Source organism: Diadema antillarum, unplaced genomic scaffold (genome assembly GCF_040938485.1).
Source record: "Diadema antillarum isolate AM-2024a unplaced genomic scaffold, OU_Dant_1.0 seq00000460_RagTag, whole genome shotgun sequence".
Lineage (NCBI taxonomy): Eukaryota > Metazoa > Echinodermata > Echinoidea > Diadematoida > Diadematidae > Diadema > Diadema antillarum.
In genome coordinates, this window is record NW_027271431.1 from 3,948,159 (window position 1) to 3,970,667 (window position 22,509).

The 22,509-nt window shown below is 37.1% G+C and overlaps 1 protein-coding gene across 1 annotated transcript; it reads right to left on the minus strand.

Annotated features, from left to right (window-relative positions):
* Window positions 1–6,544: 6,544 nt before the first annotated feature.
* On the minus strand, window positions 6,545–13,114 carry LOC139733102 (UPF0193 protein EVG1-like). The gene is made up of 6 exons (XM_071643944.1): window positions 13,018–13,114; window positions 9,736–9,798; window positions 9,051–9,236; window positions 8,168–8,305; window positions 7,237–7,337; window positions 6,545–6,658 (listed from the first exon to the last, which is right to left on the minus strand). The coding sequence occupies exons 1-6, from the start codon at window positions 13,103–13,105 to the stop codon at window positions 6,545–6,547; spliced, it is 690 nt and encodes a 229-aa protein (XP_071500045.1). The 5' UTR covers window positions 13,106–13,114.
* Window positions 13,115–22,509: the final 9,395 nt, after the last annotated feature.

Below are 22,509 nucleotides of genomic sequence, written 5' to 3' on the forward strand. Positions count from 1 at the left end.
CTACATAAAATCATACTCCCAAGAATTAACAAAAAAGGTGAAAACAGGTGAAAGGTGAAAATTTAACTGGTGTTAAAGGGTGTGTACAGTTCTGGTTGAGGTGAGGATTTAGCTTTTAACGTTGATGTCAAGATGTCAAAGAGCGTGCAATTCTAAGGGGTATCAAAAGTTTATTTGATGAAAATCAGTTTTGAAATGGCTGATATATCCAAAACCAATGTGAAACAAAGAGATCCTAATAAAGGGCGTGTCCTGTCGCCTTTTATTATTATCATTTTTTTTTAATATCTCAGCCATTTGGAGACCAATTTTCATCAAATAAACGTTAAATCCTTCTTAAAATTGCGTGCTCTTTCATATTTCATAAGAGGTTTCTCATTAGCTCACTTAGGAATGTTCAAACATGAATCCCTACCTCAAGCAGTACTGTACAGTCCCTTTAAAAAACTCTCACACATTAGGCGTTTTCACATCAGCCCGCTAAAAATCCAAGCTCGAGATATTTTCCAATTTCCCAAGTCAGAAAATAGCGTGCTATTTCGAAACATCGGGCTGATGTGAAAACGCCTATACAGTGCATACACAGGTATTTCATACATTGATTGTGGACAAAATGAACACAGACAATACAGAGGGTAGGTCTGTGCCTATGACCAGTTAAATATTATTCACATTAATCACACACACTCAAGTACAATACATGTATCACTAGTAAAAAATAGTTTTCCATCTACTTGGCAAAATATTAATTTATTTCAAGGAACTCGTCCAACCATCTCTTTCACTTCGACAAGGTGATACAACATGATAAAAAATGTACCACTCACAAATGGAAAGAACTGATTCAATTCCACTGAAATCTTCATTGAAACTTCATAGACACAAGAATAATTATTTGAGATTATGTCCAACAAGTACTTTGTACACTAGATGAGGTGATGGAATACATTGTATAGCAGTACTTCTTTGTCTTTTAAAGAGATAGTATAGCATTGATGGAGATGAGGATTGGGCTTTAAACTTTTTGCGAGATACCAAGAAACCAGTTATAAAATAGTACCCAGCATACAATTCTTATAGGACTTTAAAGTTTACTTGACGAATATCAGGTTTGGAATGGCTGAGACATCCAAAAATAAAGTAAAACAAAGTGATCGTAATAAAAGGTGGATCCCACCTTTTATTTGGATCACTCTGTTTTGGATATCTCAGCCATTTCAAATTACAATATGGGAGTCCAGTGTATTGAATTACACATCACTACTGTACAGTCTATCATATCACATCTGAGGAGGCAGGTGATAGTACAGTATGTCCAAAAAAAAATTACAATCAGATTTCCACATTGATATTAAACTTTCAATATGATTAAACTGTCTGAATGCTTTTCAGGGTCTAAAATTATAACACCTTACCTACATTTTGCAGGGAACCCCATTCAATGTGGTAAGGTGGTCACAGAGAAATGTGGGTAGTTGTAAAGCATGTCGTGCATATGATTCTTCCAAGTTTAGCACTTGGATGCCCTTGGAACTGCATAATGTGTGAACACAAAGGACAGAACTTAGAGGGAAGGGATTCCTGATGTGCTCAACAAAAATCCTCATTTCTCTTTGACCACTGAAGCAAATGAGATAGGGGGTTTTCTGTAAGATGTGGGAAATGAATTATAGTTTCATTTGCTGAAATTGTATTTGGATTGATTCACAATGTTTTAAGTTATCATTATGGAGGGGACCGTTGTAATTTTTTTTTTTTTTGGACACACGGGACAAGTGTACCTCTTACTACCGTACATGTAGCCACATTTGCCACACTCACTGTAAAGGCTATCCACCGCACAATATACCACTTTTGGTCGCACAACTGACCGACTTTAAATCTGAAATATATCATAAAAGCCTCAGAATAAACACACTTGTTTATTTCAGATCCAAAGTTGGTCAGTCATGGGATTGAAAGTGGCACAGTGTGCGATGGTTTCAAGATACCTCTACCAATACAAAGAAATAGTTTCTGGCAGAAGATCACTAACTAAATACAGTGCACATGTACCAGTATGTGATTTATGTCTGTTCATGGATAGTACACCTACTTGTTATGACACATTCTCCTAGAATATGTTGACTTTCAAGCCATAAGCAGAAGCTCAACAGTGCCCATAAACGAGGCATACAAAAAGATGATTTCAGTAGAGAAATTATAAGATCATGGGCCTGATCAGCATTACAAACTTTCTACAAGGTTTGTATTGAATGTAATGCACAATGATACTGACTACCATGGCAACAAGCAAAAGTCATGAGAGTTAATTGGCTGCTGTAATTGCTATGACAATCGCTGCTTCAACAAGTATTAATGCTATGGTGGGTCTTTCATACAATGGGTTCTGATATGATTATGTTACATTTCACATCAATGGCATAAAAAGAGGACATGCATATCAAAGTATACATGTACATGTACATACATGTACAATGTACATGTATATACACACAAATAGAGTTACATACATGTAGTTACAGTGAAACCCCGTTATAACGAGTTCGGTTATAACGAGGAACCGCTTATAACGAGGAGATTGCGTCGGTCCCGTTTTCCTTTGCGTGTAAACCTATGGCAGAACGAGTCGTTTATAACGAGTTCGGTTATAACGAGATTCCGGTTATAACGAGGACAGTTTCGGTGCATCATGATAAAGAAAAACATAAGCAATTTGATCGGATATAACGAGGTTCCATTTCTTGACTGAATTGCCGCCTTCAAACGCGACAAACGAAACACTGAAAAACGAATTCACGCTATCCACGTCTTGTTCCCGTTTTGCAGAGAACCGTTCCTTCCACAATTTTTCTTCTAAACCACGATATAAGACACAGGAATGCCTTCCGACGACATAATCGTTCGATTTTCTTTTTCGCGGGATACGCGTGCGTGATATTAGGTCAGACGACAGCGCAACGAGAAAAAAAGAAAAAGATAACGCACTCAAAAACTTTGCTTGTAGCAACACTTGTGACCAAAAATGGGCAATTGGAATGCGTTTGCAACTCGTCATATCATTTCCATTTTTAGTTCCGACTTCAAGTTCTTTTCCTAGTTAGCAAATATGAGTGTGGATGAATAAAGCTGAAATAATTGGTGAATTCATCGCGATCCCGCCGGATGACAGTAGCGTAAAAATATAGTTGAATAACGCATGTTAAACTACTTAAGCAGTGTTCAGAAAAAGAAACAAACGCATTTATTAGTTTGAATAGATCTGAACTTGTTCATAATTATTCAAGAAATGATGATTTGAATATAAGTGTGTATGATTAAAGCAGAAATAATTAATGAAATCATCGCGATCCCGCCGGGTGACGGTAGCGTAAAATTAGTTGAATGACGCATGTAAACTACTTAATCGGTGTTCAGAAAAAGAAACAAACGCATTTATTATTTTGAATAGATCTGGATTTGTTCATTATCATTTAGCGTTATCATTTAGCAAATGATTTACATATGAGTCCGTACGATTAAAGCCGAAATAATTGATGAAATCATCGCGATCTCCACGGGTGACAGTAGCGTAAAAAGTAGTTGAATAACGCCTGTTAACCTATATTAATCGGTGTTCGGAAATAGAAACAAACGCATTTAACAGTTCAAGAACGGATGTACAAAACGCGGAGAGATTTTCGGAAGAAAATGAAGAACGCATTTTTAATCCCTTCGGGCGCAACGACCATACATTGTACATGTATAAAATTACAGCCGAAATGATTCATGAAATTATCGCATTCCTGCTGGGCACCAACAGCGTAAAATACCTCGCAAATTAACGATAAACAACGCATGTATGTTACTCTGAAATCAGCGCGATCTCGCCAGTTGACAGTAGCGTAAAAAAAAATTGAATGACGCATGTTAACCTAAATCAAAAAAGAAACAAACGCATTTATTAGTTTGAATAGATCTGGATTTGTTCATTATCACAATTTTAACACTGCATTTCACAAAGAAAAAAAAAATCTTTCTTTAAGATTTGTCTTCCAGGTACAGATTTGCGCAAAACGGATCACAACCTTCCACATTCAATCCTGTCGCATATTTTTCAAGAACGGATGTACAAAGCGCGAAAAGATTTTCGGAAGAAAGTAAAGAACGTATTTTTAATCCCTTCGGGCGCAACGATCATACGTTGTACAAGATTACAGCCGAAATGATTCATCAAATCATCGCATTCCCGCTGGGCACCAACAGCGTAAAAATACCTCCCAAGTTACGGTGAACAACGCCTGTATGTTACTTTATTTGCGCTGGTGTTTAGAAAAACTTAAACCAGAATTACAATAAAGATTTAACTATTTCAGCCCCTACTTTTTCGTCTAATTCACAAATAATTTCCCTTCATTCTCTCAATAATAATGATCCATAATTGTGTAATAACAACGCAAAGCATATTCTTAATTTTCATTGATGGGTATATGATGTCGTGCTTATGTTTTTCTTTGTTTTTGATGCGTACGGATTTAACGAGGTACCGGTTATAACGAGGTAATATCGCCGGTCCCACGGACCTCGTTATAACGGGGTTTCACTGTATATAAATACAAATCTTCAAGTATATTCACAGTTTATATATGATAATCAAGTACCGTTACACAAGTGAACCATACCAAATTTTATTAGGACCATGTACGATTGTATCAGTGCATGACACAGTTCTCCACACCCTTGACAGTCTACAAACTATTTTCATAGCAAGGCTCTGTTCGAGAGTATAAAGACATAGAGTAGTTGCAATTTCATTATTACTACTCAAACATATCAAATTATGGGTGGAATGTCAAAGCTATGCACAGGTTTAGTCATCTTTGCTGGCACTGAGTGAAAAGGAGACCATATTTGATAATGAGCAATGATCAACAATTTCATAACACTTGCCCAAATGTAGTCAAAGGAAACCCCAAATCCTCAAGTCAACTTGTTATGAATAGCAAATGATTAAAACTAAATCAGTGAAAATGTGAACAAAATTGGGCAGAAGAATAGAAAGAAGAAGCAATGACAGGCTTTTTATTTTTTTATTTTTAGGTGCTTGTTTATTTTGTTGTTTTGATGTATAGTGAGGTACCCGCATCTCGTCAGGGGCCCTAACATCAACACCCTGTGTAAAATTGCTACAAGCGCACTGAACAAAAATGTAGGCTGTGTTCAGTACGTTTGAAACTTTGCAGGGTTACCACAACCAAGCAAACTGAGGTGAAAACCAAACAGTCTTCTTGAAAATCTTATATTTGTGTACAGAATACATGTTATCAGTATCATCACAGTCATCCGCACATGTCTTTTACCTGCTTTGTCTGTGGGGGGAGAGCGGGGTGTGGCGAGGTGCAGGCCCCTCCCTTAGCTCACATGAATTCCGTATCGTTCGCGTTTGACGACGATAGCTGCAAATTTCCAGTACTGATCATTGAACTTATGGTTCCATTTGAATCTTCACCATTTTTCCTTTATGTAAGTGGGATTTCATAGAATTTCAGTGACGAAATGTGATTTAAACATGCATAAAAATTAAAGGGGACCTCCGGATCATTTTCAGACTTTTACATTTGAACAACTATAGATTAGTTAAACTGATTACAGAGTTTCAGAATTTATAGTGATTTGGATGAGCAATGAGAATGTTTTCAAAATTTATAACAAATCACAATGAGCAAGGATGATGACATGGCAGCCTCACCATAAGAATGCATGAGTTGGGGCTCAAGGAAGCAGAACAAAAGAAGAAGGCATGCATAGATTCGTAACAGGTGAACTTGTTGAGCAAGCGGTACCATAATGGAATTCCACTGCTACATTTCTGAAATATGTGAGGCTCTGATGTCATCAACACTGTTCAGTGTAATTTGTTTAAGATTTTCAGTTAATTTGTTTCTCTGCTCAAGAACCACAATAAATTCCGTGAATCTATACATGGAGCTGTCGATTTATGTACTACATGATGTGAAATTATGAAAATCGTCTGGAATGCCCCTTTAACTATGGCGAGGTGCGGGTCACTCAAGCATACAGAGATGACTGAAGGATGATAACCAATATTAAGCTCTGGCCCCCTTCTCCAAGAATTCCTCCCTCTGTTTCTCAATGGCTGTGTCAGATGATTCACATGATCAATTACCTTGAGGATTGACCTGATGAGGTTTGTCACTTTTCTCACTGAATCATATTTCTCATTAAAATTCACATAGCTGACATTTGACTCCCAGACAGGAGAAGTGTACTGAGTAGCTGAGGTGTGATGTATCACCCTCAGTTTGACTACAAACACTCGCCGTGCACAGACAACAAATATTCACATGGGTGATACACTCTACACTTATGAACACACTAATTTGACCTCTTCTTGGGTCAAAAGAAGAAAATATGACGCTACATGTACTTCCTTGCACACGGCCTCCATGTGAAGCAGTTCATTCATGACGTCATTTTACCAATAAAAGAAATAGAACATAGAGAGAGATGATATGATACAATAACAGCATCTGTATCAAAGGTCTCAACTTCCGCCAGCGTCTGATGAACTGTGAGCTTCTCCGTGCTCACTCTCTTCGATGGCTCTTTTCAGCTGCTGCGTCCTCTGTTTGTCTATAACCTCCATCTCCCGGATTTTCTGAAAGGCAGACAGAAGCCACAGTCCCTTTAAAACATATACTACATTTCATAGGTCTTTGCAATGTATGAAAGAAGCAGTAAGTGTCCCGAGTGTCAAGGTACAGACATCTTATCACATAAAGGTGCAGCACTAACATCAAGAATGTGGTAAATTGTGACTGGCTAAAATGTGTTCCTTCCATTACTCCCAGTATGTCACTTCCTGGATGACAGGATTCTAGAAAGTATTTCTGTAAAACTTTGTTTGAATATGCCTATTACATGGAGTTAATCATGATATTACTTGCCAGTTTTAAGATCATTTGACCACATCAGTAGGTATTCCGAGGGAAAAATGCATTTATCCGAGGGAAAAATCAGCGCCACTTTGCACGAACATACATTCTTCAAGAATTAGATCATGTTGATGCTATTGCTATGGAGTAGATTGTAATCAACTGTACATGGGTTTCGCAAGAAGAAAAAAAAATTTAAACACCATAAACCAAATGGCCATATTTCACTGGACTCTGAAACTGTTTAAAGGCAATTAGGTGTGCACTGCCCTCATTGGCCAGACACAGCCATGCCCGTTACCTGTGAGATCTCTGTACTGATGATTGTCTTGTAGTGCTTCTCCTTGCCAAGTTTCTTCATGTCTTCCAAAAACTCTTGCCTCTCTTCGATCTCTGCTTCCACTATGACACAAGTATGAATATCACATGTTTCTGTCAATTTGTCTTATCGACATTTTGTTTATTTTGCTTTCTTTCATTCACATTATAGTCACTCATCCATCTAGTCATTCATTCATTCAATCATTTACTAATTAATCAATTCATTCATTCATTCATTCATTCATTCAATCATTTACTGATTAATAAGTTAATGAATTCATTCATTCATTCATTTGTTCCTCCATTGATACATCCATCCACCAATTCATCCATCCATCCTTCATTCATTCATTTATTCAATCATTCATTCATATACTGTAAAACGAGAAATGTTTGCGTGCATTTTAATTTCGCGAATTTCGCGGGCGCCAAGATTCGCGAAATTAAAATGCACGCGAAATTTCTTATCTACACTATATGCATTGAACGCAAGAGGCAATTCGCGAAAATTTCTTGCCACGAAAAAGGCCCTCCGCTCCAATTCGCGAAAATTTCGTGCCGCGAATATTATCATGTTTTACAGTATTCAATTCCTGTTTTGGGCCTTGTTGCCCTGTTATTTTTTGTGTGTTGTTTTGTTGTTGTTTTTACAATAAATTCTATATACAATACATTTTATAAACATCATCCCAGACACAAACACACACATACACACAAACATGAACACACAAGATGATTCACAAAATTCTTTCCTTGGTCCAGTATATCTAAATACTTCTGTTTGAGACACACTCAGTTACTGATCAATTACTAAAACACACAAGCTAATGAAGAGTTTGGGATGGTGGGGTAATGGGGTGGCGGGGTGGTGGGGTGGTGGGATGGTTTGGAATGGTGGTTGCCATACTCACATTCTGAGAAGCGATCCCTGACAGGTTCTGGAGATGGTGTCCTCAGGAGCTCCTGCTTCCTCTGGTCTGTGATGGGTGGGAGGTCCTCACCGTATGCCATCATGTTCTGTAGCCTCTGCTTCTCCTTCTCCAGAGATTCTGGAAGGTAAAGTAAAAAGATCAGGGAAAGGGGGAGTGGCAAGACAAAAGGGTCAAAGGATACTGGTTGGCAACAGTATACTTTACTTTTCCTTCATAAGCTGCCATAAGACTGAATGCAAATTTTGTGTTTACAGATAAATATTCCAAATCCCTTCCAGAAATGAATACAAATGCATTTCTTATCATTGAAGACCCTTTAGAGTGTGATGTAATATTTGATAGACAAATAAAAACACATGATGAAATTATATAAAGGCAGAGATATCATTTGAGCTGTTTGAACTTTTTGTTATCATGAAGAAGTCAAAAATGATAACAGAAACGATCATAACTATTTTTGTCACCGTAAGTATCACTTCACTCAAGCTTATGCATATAAAAGTATCATAAATCTCTACTCTCAAAACCTATACAACTACTATCATGACAAGTATGGCCATTTTTCACTATTATCCTTTCAGCTTATCTTTCTAACAATTCTAATATCATTAGTTTTTCATTCGAAATTTTGTGTTATTTTCACATTTCACATCATGATGTAGAAAACCTATACACATGTCATTATGTACCTCACTTTCATCAGTAAGGATACCAAAGTGAGAAGAGTCAGACGTAAAGACTGTAGACTTCTTCAAGCCTTCTTCAACAATCCAGCCAAATGACACTGAATGAAATCTTGACATACTGAAGGCAAAGTATACAGATATATTTTGAGAATAAAGATGCTGTGTGGCAAACTCACTTGTAACTCCTCCTCCTCGATACTGTTCCCTCTCATACGCCCCAGACTCTTCAATGTCCTCCTTTGTCCGCAGCGTGCCCCTGAGGGCGCGTGGGTTGGTCCGGGCACTAGGCTGCACTGGTGGGACAGGCTGGGCTGGCCTTGCGCTGGTTGTCGGATTGCAAGATGTTGGCAAACTCCCACCCGCTGTAAATTTGATTTAAATCACACAGTATACATCAACAGTATTCTGCCCAGTGCCTGGTTCATTAATCCAACTGTGCTTTGCTTTCTACATATCTGGCAAAATCTGCAGGTTTGCTTCATTAATTAACGGCCAAGATGGTCTTAAATTTCAATTAGGACTGTCACTTAAATGAACAAATGTTATCCTGGGAAGTTTTCATACAGTAGCTGTGCATATCAAACAGTTATTAGGCGACTTTATAGAAGACCTGAAAATAAATTGTTTTGTTTTGGTAGAAGAATGAAAACAATGAGGGTGATAATAAATCTTCCAGTTTGTATACACAGGCACACTGCAGGTCAATTGTGTCTCTTCCAGCTCAAAGGTTCATATCTTCTTGTTTAATTTATAACATGCATGACCACACCAACAAACTGAATGCTTGCAAATTTGTGACTGATCCTTAACAATTTCATTTTTGTCTGAAATTTCCCATCTGACACAAGTAGTCTGTCTTACCACTAACTGTCTTCTGTAGCTGGCGCATCTGAAAGTTGTTGAGTTTTGACTCCTTCATCATAACTGGAGAACATTGAAAGAACAACACAGTTTACAGCCACACATTAGTCAGTTACAGCTACATGAATGAAAATCATTTTAAAAAAATAGCCATGAATGATTTTTATATGGAATTCCATACTATGCACTTTGTTTCATGAGCAGTAAATTTACTCAAAACATAAACTCATATTTATTTTGAGAAATCATAAACTGCCCATACTGGTACTGAGTTTGAAGATACAAATCAAACAGATCTACACATAGGTTCTTTAAACCCTCCCAACAGCCCCAACCGCAATGATACATTATTGGTTACAGCACCTGGGGTTATGGCGACCCTTCATGTTTGGGCCGCCGGTGTACCTCTGCACTATATCCCAACTGACATCAAAATCGGCAAGTGGCAATTTTTTTTTTTTTCAATGGCAAGTGACATTTTTTTTTTTCAGCGCAAAATTACAGCTTAGCAGAGGTACTACACGCACAGCAACACAGTGCAATATGCTCAGAAAACTTCCGGCTTTCTTTTCCATATCTTTTTCCGCTTTCTTGATATACATACCATGTAGATTTTGGATGATTTTTAACAGAATCATAGGCGTAAAAATGATGCAAAAGTCTCATCAAAACCACCTTTCGATTCTCATACCAAAACGAAGACAAGTTAAGCCGCAAGGGGAATCATTCGAAAGCACAACCGCTGGAATATATGACGCATAATATCCTTTCGTAGAAACATTCAAAGGGTGCTCCTAGAGCAAGTGGTATGACGTCAAAGTTCAACGGTCTGGCAGGATATTTGGGTAAAATCATGAAATCAGCCCAACTGCAGTGTGCATGTATCCTTGTATCAGCAAGCAAGGTTAGGTTAGGGTTAGGGTTAGGTTTAGGTTAGGGTTGTATTTGTAGTTAAATTAGTCAAAAGATATGAGAAAGTCCTTCCAATAATAATTTGGAGAAAGAAAAGAAAGAACAAAGGGAAAAAAAAAAGGAAGATGGAAGAACAAAAGATTCTGTGCTGTGGAAATTGGCCCTCCGGCTGTATCAGTCATGCATAAATGCCATTTGGTGGGGCCACATTTACGAGTATTATACTCCGGAAGAAAGCCCCACTGCTGTGGTTACAAATTGCATGTGCTTCTACACACCACACAGTATTAACAGAAAACCAACCATACTCAAAGTACAGACAGGCAGTAGTGGGGCCTATTTCACAAGTACGCCAACATTTCCCAAAACGGCCACCTCTGCCCAACAAAGACATCACACAATTCATCGACATGGAGTATTTTCAAAAGTTCTTTTTCAGCCTTTATGCACTGATTTCATCAAAAATGGATACTATCTCAGACTTGAAAACTTCAACTCCTTGGCTGCCTTGGGATGAATCTAGAAGGTAACTAAAAGATGAAGAAATGTGGATTTTACAATGAATTGTCGTTGCCGGTACATGGTTTTCATAGGTTTGGCAGATATGATTATGCTAACGAAAGCCCCCCAAAAGGGCAATCTGTCATATACTCCCCACTAGATACATTGACAATGATGCCAACTCCAGTTACAACTACTGTGTAGAGGGATCTACTGTGCAGTGGACCTTTAATACCTTGTTGTTGTTTTTGGCGACAAAGTCCAAGAAAAAGGGTGTAGTAGTTCGTTAGTTCTAACACTATTAACAGTGACAACAGTATGAAACTGTGCGGTAACAGATAAGCCTCCACAGAAGGTATCCCTGACAACCAGACACAGACCAATTTTTCAGTCAAACGACAGGCCTACATACAATGGGTGATTTCGAGTTAATAGGTTTTATCACCTGTGCTACAATGTAGTGCTGAGATAGCAGTAGCACTAACCAACTACCTGGTATGTTAGCACTAAAACGTTAGCACCCAACTTGAAATCACCCAGTGTCAGTTTAAAAAGAAAAAAAAAATGCACATCATATAGACTAGTGTATATACTATAGCCTAGAGCCTATTAAGTAGACTCTAATGAAGTATGGCATTACCGGACAGCATGGTACATGTATTCTACCTATACGCGGCCCTGTCGCTGTACACAAGTGTAAGTCGCGACTTACACTTGTGTACAGCGACAGGGCTGTGTATGCCGTATACGCCATATATTTTGCGAGTCTAAATTTTCGCGCATCGGGAATTCCCGACGATTTCGGGAGTGGTTAAATTCGCAATCGCGGAGGCCTGTGCTGAACGGAGAAATGTACACACGTACGTAACATTTACATCGGGATCAGAGCTAATATTTTCGCGTGTCTTTAATTTCGCGAATAGCATCCGACTCGCAAAATTCGTGAAAATTAAAACCTCCTTAAATATTTGGCGTATACACTACAGTAGTTAGGTATATTCTGGACACGCTCATTTTTGTGTAGAAAAACATTCAATACCGGTACGCACAAGACTCTGTAAATTTGTCTCCAGTCACAGAACGTTGTGCAGATGGAAATCAAGAAGAACACACTAGTTTGACTTAAAAATGTGAAAACGCTAAGAAATTCACATTCTACCTCAGATTTAATGTTAGAACTAACGTTACAATTTGTCGATTTTTCACAGGGTTTTTAATTACGAAATTTGAGCCTCATTTGCCGATTTTTTCATCGTCCGCTTGAATGTGTATGGTGAATCGCGGGTATGAATTGTGACTCCAGTGCAAGGCCAGGGCAAGGTGCGAAAGATGTCGATTATTCCACAACAAAAATCGTGTCTGGAATTATAGCAAATCATAATGGCAATGGCCAATGCGATTTTACACGGCGAAAAAAGACAACCTTTTTTGTTGCTATACCATCCCAGTATAGCTTCCCACGAAAAGCTGCAACAGGGATTAAAATTACTCCTTCAAGGTTCAAGGTTGGAGAGGGGTAAACATGAGGTGATGAAGTCTATCTTCCAAAAATAGGAGATAATAATTTTTCATAACTCTGAATTCGTAATTTTCAGGACTTTGTGAATGACTAATGCTATTTGTGGCCGAAATTCTATCCCCTCAATACGGAATTTAGAGAGAGAGAGAGAGAGGGGGGGAGGGAGAGGGAGAGAGAAACAAAAAAGCGTCCGGTGATACGATCAACTCTCGTACACTTACATAAAAATGAATACATGGGACAATGATACGTCCCCTCTGCCTTGACGAAGCTTCGTGTATTTCCATGACAACCTGAATCAAGCGCATGCCAAAATAATGCCACCTTTGTCTATATACGATCATACGAACCTTTCAGTAGATCCTGTGTCTCCTTGGAATATGCAGGAGTTCTCGTATCCCACATACCCGCCGATGTCTTCTGTTGTTTCGCCGACATTTTCACCCTTGTTTCACCAGTCCTTATCCGCAGAATCTAACCTTCTCTGTTTTTTTCGTTAGCAGAGCCAATCAATCATACATTGTAGGTATAGCGATGAGGGCAGCAAACCGCTTGTCTAATGAAACGAGACAAGGAAGGAGGTAGGTGCGTGGAGATTGTAGAACTGTTGTTTTTCTTTCAAAATTGTACATGAAATGAGAAAGTTGTGGGATTTAAAGATTCAAAAATATGGAAGTTTAACACTACCAATACAAGTGTATTATGTCTATAGAAAAGCTTAACTTTACAAGTACCTGCCAGAGCTGATTCGAGTAATTGCCATTACTTCTCAAGTTTCCCCGTTCATCAATGCAGCCATCAAATGTCAAGTTCAAGTTTATTTTCCATTCGACATAAAAACAACAAACACATTAAATGGCAACAACTAAAATGGCAATACATATGAAGAGTTTGTTCGCAAAAACCGACAAGTCCATATTTGCCAAATGGAGATATTTGCTATTAAAGGTCTAGAAAAATAATTCACACGTGGATTCATGCAAGGACCTAGGAGTCACAGTTGGTCCTAAACTGAAGTTTGAACAACATTTTCAGGAACAAATAAACAAAGCAAATAAAATTATGAATCTAATAAGACGCACATTTGTTTATTTAAATAAAGATAATTTTGTATTGTTATATAAAGCTTTGGCAAGACCTCATTTAGAATACGCCCATGCGGTATGGAGTCCTTATTTGAAAAAACATATAGAAATTTTAGAAAATGTCCAACGGAGGCCCACAAAATTAGTTTCTGAAATAAGATCTTTATCTTATGAACAAAAATTGAGGCACCTCGGTCTCTCAACTCTAGCATACCGCAGGGCGAGAAGTGACATGATTGAAGCCTTTAAATTATTTCATAAATATGATCAGGAAGTAGTGCCTGACTTGGGTTTAATTAAAAAAATGCACAAGAGGACACAGCAAAAAATTATATATTTTTCGATCACAAACCACTGCAAGAAGAAACTCATTTTACATGCGTATCAGGAAACCATGGAATAGTTTACCAAGAAATTTAATAGATGCACCCAGCGTCTTCAGTTTTCAAGTTGGTTTGGATAAACTATGGGAACATGAACCCATAAAATTTAAGTTTGACGCCACGCCACCTGGGCACTACCCAGCTCATCTTAAGGACTGAACCTGGACTGAATACAGAGGCTCAGCCTGCGTTCAGAATCTTCCATAGGTATCCATAGGTAGGTATAAAAAAAAAGATGCTTCTTTTGACCATATCCAATTCAATTCAATTCAATATGGTTTATTGTGCAAGTATTAAAAAAATAACAATACAGCAGCTCGAAGGCTGATACGGTTGCTTTACATTAGAATCATTAAAAAAAATAATAAAATGACATTGATAGGATAAGCATGCTCTCTAAACAAAATCGAGTGAAAATTTTCACTCTAAAAAGAGTGAATACAAAAAAGAGTGAATTTCGAGTGAAATTGGAGTGAATTTTTGGTGAAAATGCTCATTTTCACTCATTTTGGAGTGACGTCAGGGATCACTCGAAGATTTTGGAGTGATCCCTGACGTCACTCCAAAATGAGTGAAAATGAGCATTTTCACTCAAAATTCACTCCAATTTCACTCGAAATTCACTCTTTTTTGTATTCACTCTTCTTAGAGTGAAAATTTTCACTCGTTTTTTTAATAGAGTGCGTGAAAATATATATATATATATATATATATATATATATATATATATATATATATATATATTAAATGACATAATACACATCAGACCCCGGGGCATCAGAAAATGGGATAGGTGAGAGTATTGCACAACTGGTAAAGAGATACAGTATGTACTTGTATAGAGAATAACAAATATGGCAAGATGGAGACGAGCGGACAAGGAAGTAATGAAATGTTAAAGTGGGTGAAAAATTTCAATGCACCGGAGCATGAGAACTACAAATAAAGATTGTGATATCGACACAACATCAAACGGAAATACATATTAGTCATCATGCAAAATCCATAAATTATTTCTAAAAAAGGATAGAAAAGGAAATATATTCGAATAGTGGAAAAAAAAGACGAAATTTTGATATAGAATTAAAGGGGAAACCTAAAAATTAATGCCGGTTGACATATCAAAATTTCAATACCATTCAAAACGTGAGAATGTGTTTCCCACGGTTAATGAAAGGGGATAATAACCGATTGAGGTGGCATAAAATATGACAGATGACATCACAAACGCATACAGAATCATACCATAAAACAACAAAAAAGTAAAATAAACCAAAAAAATACTTCATATTATATCATATCACACATACAAAATGTTTACCTATTATGTAGTGACCAATATGATATATTAATCAAAAGGTATTATTTTGCACTTTATGACAGAGACCGTACTTCAAAATATTCAAAAATGGACTTATCGATTTTTTGCGAACAAACCCTTCATATCTAACAATATGGTTTGGATTCAGACGAACAGAGAAGTACATAGCAGATTATACGAAAAACGACAACAAGAACAAAACCAATGCATACATTTATGGAATGGAGCTAAGAAATGAACTTAAAATTTCATACCTTTGTTTGTTTGCTTTATTTCCGTATCAAAAAATTATCAACACATTCCATACAGTGAGGTAAGTGTTACATATAGGTCATAAAAAACATAGACGATGGTTCATTTTTTCTGATTCTGTCAAACCTGTTCCCTTGGCTGTGGTTTCGCTATTTATAGTGAGTGGGCACAGTGGGAATCTCGTTACTATCCCACATGACATGATCGTCACTTCTAGTCTTCCATGGAGCCCTGTTTACAAGAAGTAATTTCACACATTATTATTGTAGTATACAGCAGGGGCGGATCCAGGAATTCCGAAAAGGGGAGGCACCTTTGAAAAATGAAAGGGGGGGGGGGCGCAAGCGCCCCTCCCATTTTTTTTTTTTTTCTTGTAGTTTCTTTTGCTTAAAGAAACATTAAAGAGGGGGAGCGCGCCCGGTGCGGCCCTCTCGATCCACCACTGTATAGGGACCTTACGGTACAATGACAACATTGTGATTACATTATGCCATATTTTGCATTAGTTTTCTTATGTTTGGAGCATAAACCATTACTAAAACGTTCCTATAACAACACCAGAAAAATATGTCGAAAAGATTTCGGTTATGTTAAATTTGAACTTTAAAATGGGAAAAGGGGAAGATTGTAATAAATCATCAGGTATAATAAGCATCATTGAAAGCTATCTGCTGCAGCTCTGTATAGGAATGGTATAATAGTTTGATTTAGGCCAAATCGTTTTGATTATGGAGAGGGTGGGATGATGTTTTGGACATAAAATCTTTCAATATTCGGGGCATGAATGACAGCGAAATGAAATTCTGTCTTTTCGTTAATGTACTCGCATCTTACCCCAAAATTAGTTAACATCTTTGGCAGTGATGAGAATAAGGGTTGACTTTTAGAAGTGGTTTATTAATTGTTCGGGTTGCAGGGATGTTCCTGTATTAGCGTGTGTTTGTTTGAATGTGTGTGTGTATCTGTGTGTGTCGTATGGTCCCATTGTTTTACTTTATAACTCTTCCTCTTATCTCTTCTGAATCGGAATGCCCACTCGTTTATTCGAATCTATACGCACATGTGCATAAAGATTCCCCCTTTTTTTTTACTTGGGGAACTTGCTAATTGTACAAGCTTTGCTTTTTATACAAGTTCCCTCCATATTCGTTACCAAAGCTAGTGCTGTTTCAATGGAGTGATTACATGAAGATCATTTTATGAAGATCAAATAATTTGAATAATACGTAGGTTCATATGTTTGTAGTTACAGGTGTGTATGTATCATACTTCTGTTACACTATATTGTTTGTATTTGCTTTGTGACACTCCAACCTTGTACAAATAGTTAATGTCCTACGTAACAATGCATTTGTATTATTTGGATATGGAAATAAATAAATGTAATCTCTCGGTTTCATTTTGCATCTTCTGGAATTGACAATACGGTATGCCCCCCCCCCCCCCCCGAAAAAAAAAATCAATTACAACATACAACGGGACCGTCCGTAATGATAACTTTAAAAATAGTGAACCAATCCAAATACAATTTTAGGGTTATGAAAGTATAACTTACACGTATTACCCACATCCTACTGAAAACCCCATCCGATTTGCTTCAGTGGTCAAAGAGAAATGAAGATCTTTGTAGAGCAGATCTTTGTAGAGCATGTTCCCCAAGAATATCTTTCCTCCAAGTTTTGTCACAGAGCATCCAAGTGCTGAACTTAGAGGAAACAGGCCCGTGACATGCTGTACAACAATCATGTACACTTCTCTGTAGCCACTTAACCAAATTGAATGGGTTTTCTGCAAAATGTAGGTAAAAAGTTAAAGTTTCATTTCCTGAAAAATCATTTAGATTAGATTGTATATATAGTATATATTTTTTTGAGGGGGGGGGGCATACTGTATAATAGAGTCGTTGGTGCATTGCAACAGTACATCGCAGTAATCAATTTCAATTCAATTCAATAGTTTATCTATTTCCATCATCACAAAGAAAAGAAAAAGTTGACATAATCCAAAGTGATACATTTTTTTCATTTTTCGTACAAACGTCTGATAAAGGATTTTTTTCAAATACAATATAATGTATATGCACGAAAAAAAAGAAACAATGCACTTTGCCATGGCAACAAAAATAGTAAATAATCAAAATGATGGAAAACAGTGTTCCACTTAAAAAAGCCAAGCTTATAAGACGTGAAACACTGGAACAAAACAACAACAGCACCAATTTGTTAAACCAATAAAACATATTCATTTCAAATTCTTCTTTGTACTGTTGTACATTTACTCATTGATATAATAATGATGCTGATACTATATATTATAATACTTACTAGGATTTTAGAATGCAAACATATAAACTATAACATATCACATTTTGTGGCACAGACACTGTGGGGCCAGGACATGCCAGGAAAATTGAACGGAAAGGAATATATGTAATCGGCCACACAAAAAACAAACAAACACGACAACAACAACAACAAGAACAACACAAAACACAAAAATAACAGAAATTGAGGAAATGCACTCGGACAGATACTGGACAACGAAGAACGAGGAAAGAGGAGCAGGGAAGAATAGAGAAGAAAAGGGAGAGGGAAAAGGATCAGGGATAGAAAAGGTCCATGGACGTACAAAATCTGAAGGACAAGTGAAAACATTAAAAAAAATTAACTGGCAACATAGAAAGCAAATATTTCAAGTTTATACTTAAATGTAGTTAACTTCACAGATTCTTTTCAATCATTAGCTAAGCTATTCCAAAATCTGGGTCCGGTGTAAACAAATGTATTTTGAGTGTGTAAAGTTCTCACTAAGGGAAAACGAAATTCTTTAGATCGTCTTGTGGGATAATTATATATGTGGCTGTTACGGTGAAATAAAGAATAAAATATTTTGGGTAGATGGTTGCAGTTGTAATTAAACATAATTTGACCAAGTTGAAATAAATACAACTCTTTTATTTTCAGAATTCTATGTTCAAGCAACAGTTTGTTAAAATGAGTCATACACAATGTAATTATAACATACCAATTTCAATTCAGTCATGTTAACAAATTGCCTGGACCGACCCATATAGATAATAATTGTACTTGACTTGTTACAAAGCTGTTCATTGTGAACATCCCACTGTAACTCATCATCTATACAATGACTCCCAGATATATTTAAATCTTTTCATCTGAAGTAATTGTTTTTGAGTAAGTTTAACGTTCAGATGCTGTTGCCTCTTGTACCAAATAACATACAAACAGTAATGTTTTATTATCTTATTATTGTCACCCATCCATGTTTCCATACTTGTGAACTCATTATGCAAACATTTTCCACAGCTTTTGGATTTGTACTTGAGTAAAAGATAACCATGTCATTGGCGTATAAATGGGTCATGCATTCAGAAAACGGCCAATTGATATCAATAGTATATATACTGTAAAAACATCGGTGTGAAATTTAACACCATGGGTGTTAATTCAACACCGATCAAGTGTTAATAGAGGACCACAGACACAGGTGTAGAAAATGTATTGTGATGGTGTTGAAAAGTGTTCACCTGGCACTTCGTGGTGTTAATTTGACACTGTATCTGGTGATATTTTTGACACTGTGCTGGTTTTGGTTCAATGATAACACCGCATGGTGTTGACTGGTATTGCTGGTGTTAATGTCAATGGTATAACACTCGTCCAGCTTCAATAGGAGACCACACCAACTGGTGTTACTGTGGTGTAAATGTGTTTACACACTCTTTTTTTAAAAAATCAAGTACTTCATCGGAAAATTTTTTATCGTCTTGTTGAAGTTCAAAATCAACAAGAAGTGCAGTTACTAAGAAACTCTTCAAAAAACAATTTTATATTTTGAAATAACATCCAGAGGTGTTAATCTAACACCATAAATGAGCACGGAAAATTTAACACCAGCTCGGTGTTTCATATTAAACACCGGACTTTTTTTCAGTATACACATAGCAACAACGGTCCTAACAAGGATCCCTCTGGCAAGTAATCTTTTCTCCGAGAGTCTATTATTCATGGAGATTCTTATTCTTCGGTTCGAGAGATAACTCTTTAAATAAATCAGTTTAATTCTGTACCACAGACATAAATGTTTTTAAGTTTGCATAAAAGACATAATTATATTAAGCCGGATTATTTTCCACTGTCAAGTCGCACAGAGTTATACCTCTCCTGCATACATTACTAAGCAGCTACAACTTTTCGGCGTTATTCCGAAGGTTCCTTAATCCGAAACATACAAATTCCCTATACCTATTGAGGTTCATTAATCCGAAAATGAAAAATGGGTCGTTAATCCCAACATTTGTGGCGTTATTTCAAGGTTCGTTATTCCAAAGGTTCAATGATCCGAAAATGAAATAGGGTTCGCCATTCCGAAGGCTCGTTTATCCGAAAATTAAATAGGGTTCGCTATTCCCAAGGTTTGTTGATCCGAAATGATATAGGGTCCGTAACGAACCTTTGGAATATTTAAAGAGCTTTGTTTCATTTTCGGATTAACGAACCTTAGGAAAAACGAACCCTATTTCATTTTCGGATCAATGAACGTTCGGAATAACAAACCTCATCACATTTTCGGATTAACGAACCTTCGGAATAACGAACCTTCGGACTAAAGAACCTTCGGAATAACGAACTGTGACCAACTTTTCTTCGTTACTTTGAAGAGCTAAAAAGATCACCTTTCAAAACAACAACTCCCTCCCTCCTCCCCCCCCCAAAAAAAAAACAAACAAACAAACAAACAAACAAACGAACGAACGAACAAGCAAACAAAGATGGCTAACGGTAGTTACGGGTTGACAGGGAGCTGCGCTAAACCTTGCCAGCCCTTGCAAACATGATGGGAAAAGAAGCGCAAACCCTTGCACACGTGACAAAAGGGGCGCCACTGCATGAAACCCGACCTCACGTTTACGTAATAAATTGTTTGTATGCAATAAATTGCAATAAGGACAGGGGAAGAAAGGGAATGCACACAATGTGATAATGTGCATGACGCAAAAAAAAAAAAAAGGGAGAAGAGAGAGGGATGATGGAAGAATGGTTGGGGGGAAAAAGTGAATTCCAGATGCTTTATTGGATGAGTGACATGGAAAAATAAATAAGAGGTATTTAATTCTGTTAGGACAAAAGATCGTTCAGACGGTAATCCTTAACTCCAATGAAAGCTGTCTTTCAGAACGAGCTTTGCCCTCTTAGCTACGACGCGTTTTCACAAGATGGAGCCTTTCCTTGAAGGTATCCTAGAGGATATGGGGGCTTTAACAACGTATAGTAACATTTGCCTTCGATACGTGTGGCGTACGACAACCGTTCTATTAGTTTTGTTTGAAATCATAAGTATCATGAAATAGTTTCGTTAAGCAACACAATATTCAACTTTGCTGTGACGTTATTAGTTGTAGAAGGTGCAGAGGAAGTGATTTGCATTTTTTGGATTTCAAGTGAAAATGTGAGAACAGGTTAAAGGGGAATCATAGTGCGATGAAACTAACAAACATTCCAGAGATATGTGTGAATGTGATTGTAATAATTATGTTAAACTTGTAAAGAACAACATGAAATAGCATTTATCTCATGCAACTTTTACTAACAAAAGACATCGAGATGCGTCTTCCACTGAACTGGTCAGAATTTGCATGATTCCATACAGTGTCTTTGGGTGATCATATTAAAGCATGAAAACATTCTTAGTCATGTTCAGTTCAAGGAGAATTTTCGTTCATAGACTGTCCTCTGTTGATCATATCAGCATAGCTCAGAGAATGATGAGACGATGCCACAGAGTCATGGTTTGAAATATCTTTTCTTTTCTTTTCTTTTTGGCTTATAGTATATCCAAAAAATAATAAACATTAACGAAAAAACAACGTTAGAATGGAAGTGTTATGTAAAATCCTTTTTATTTTTAGTGTCTACACGTATTATATACATGCTTCCTTAACAGACCTACAGGCCCTAAAGCTTTCTGAGATTGTGAATAACAAAATATTCGCGCAACGAAGAGGTGAATTTATCAAAACTTTGTTTATTCTATTGCAAACCATTTCATTAGGAGGTTTCGGGAAATAAAGTTTAATATGGGGCCTAGATAAAACTGGTCTCTCCTTGAAATGAAAGCAAATACTTTGTACCACTGTAAATGGGCATCCTGCATCTTTATTAATGCTCAGTTTTTATTTATATAGCAGTCACTGCCCCTGGGAAATGATTAGCAGTGACAGTGTGTGGGTTTTTAGTTTAGGGCAGATTCTGAAAGATGTATAACCCAATTCAATTGGATTTTTTAAAACCTATCTGAATATTGAAAAGAAAATACATACTTTGGAAAAGTGTCTCTAAAGAGGCTCTAACGTTGTAGAGTGTATTCAAGTGTTTAATCTTATCAAGCCAGTGGTGGATCCAGAGGGGGGGGGGGGGGGGGGCGCAAGAGGCGCACGCCCCCTTTATTCATCGTTAAAGCAAAAGAAATAACAAGAAAAAAATGAAATGATACCAAGAAGTGGCACCAGAATTACTAAGATGCGCCGCCCCCCTCCCCCTTTACAGAACTCCTTGATCCTCCCCTACAAGCGGCGCTAGCTGTGCAATGAATGGGACAATACTGTGCAGCTTAAACTATGAATTGGTTATCAATTTAAGGGGAAATTGTTTATGCCTCATGAACACATTCTATTGTATCTATGACTATACCACCAAGATTACAAGCAGTAACATTATCCTTTCAAAAGTTACCGAAGTTGAAAGTCAGGAACGTGTAAAGTGCAAAAAAAAAACAAACAAC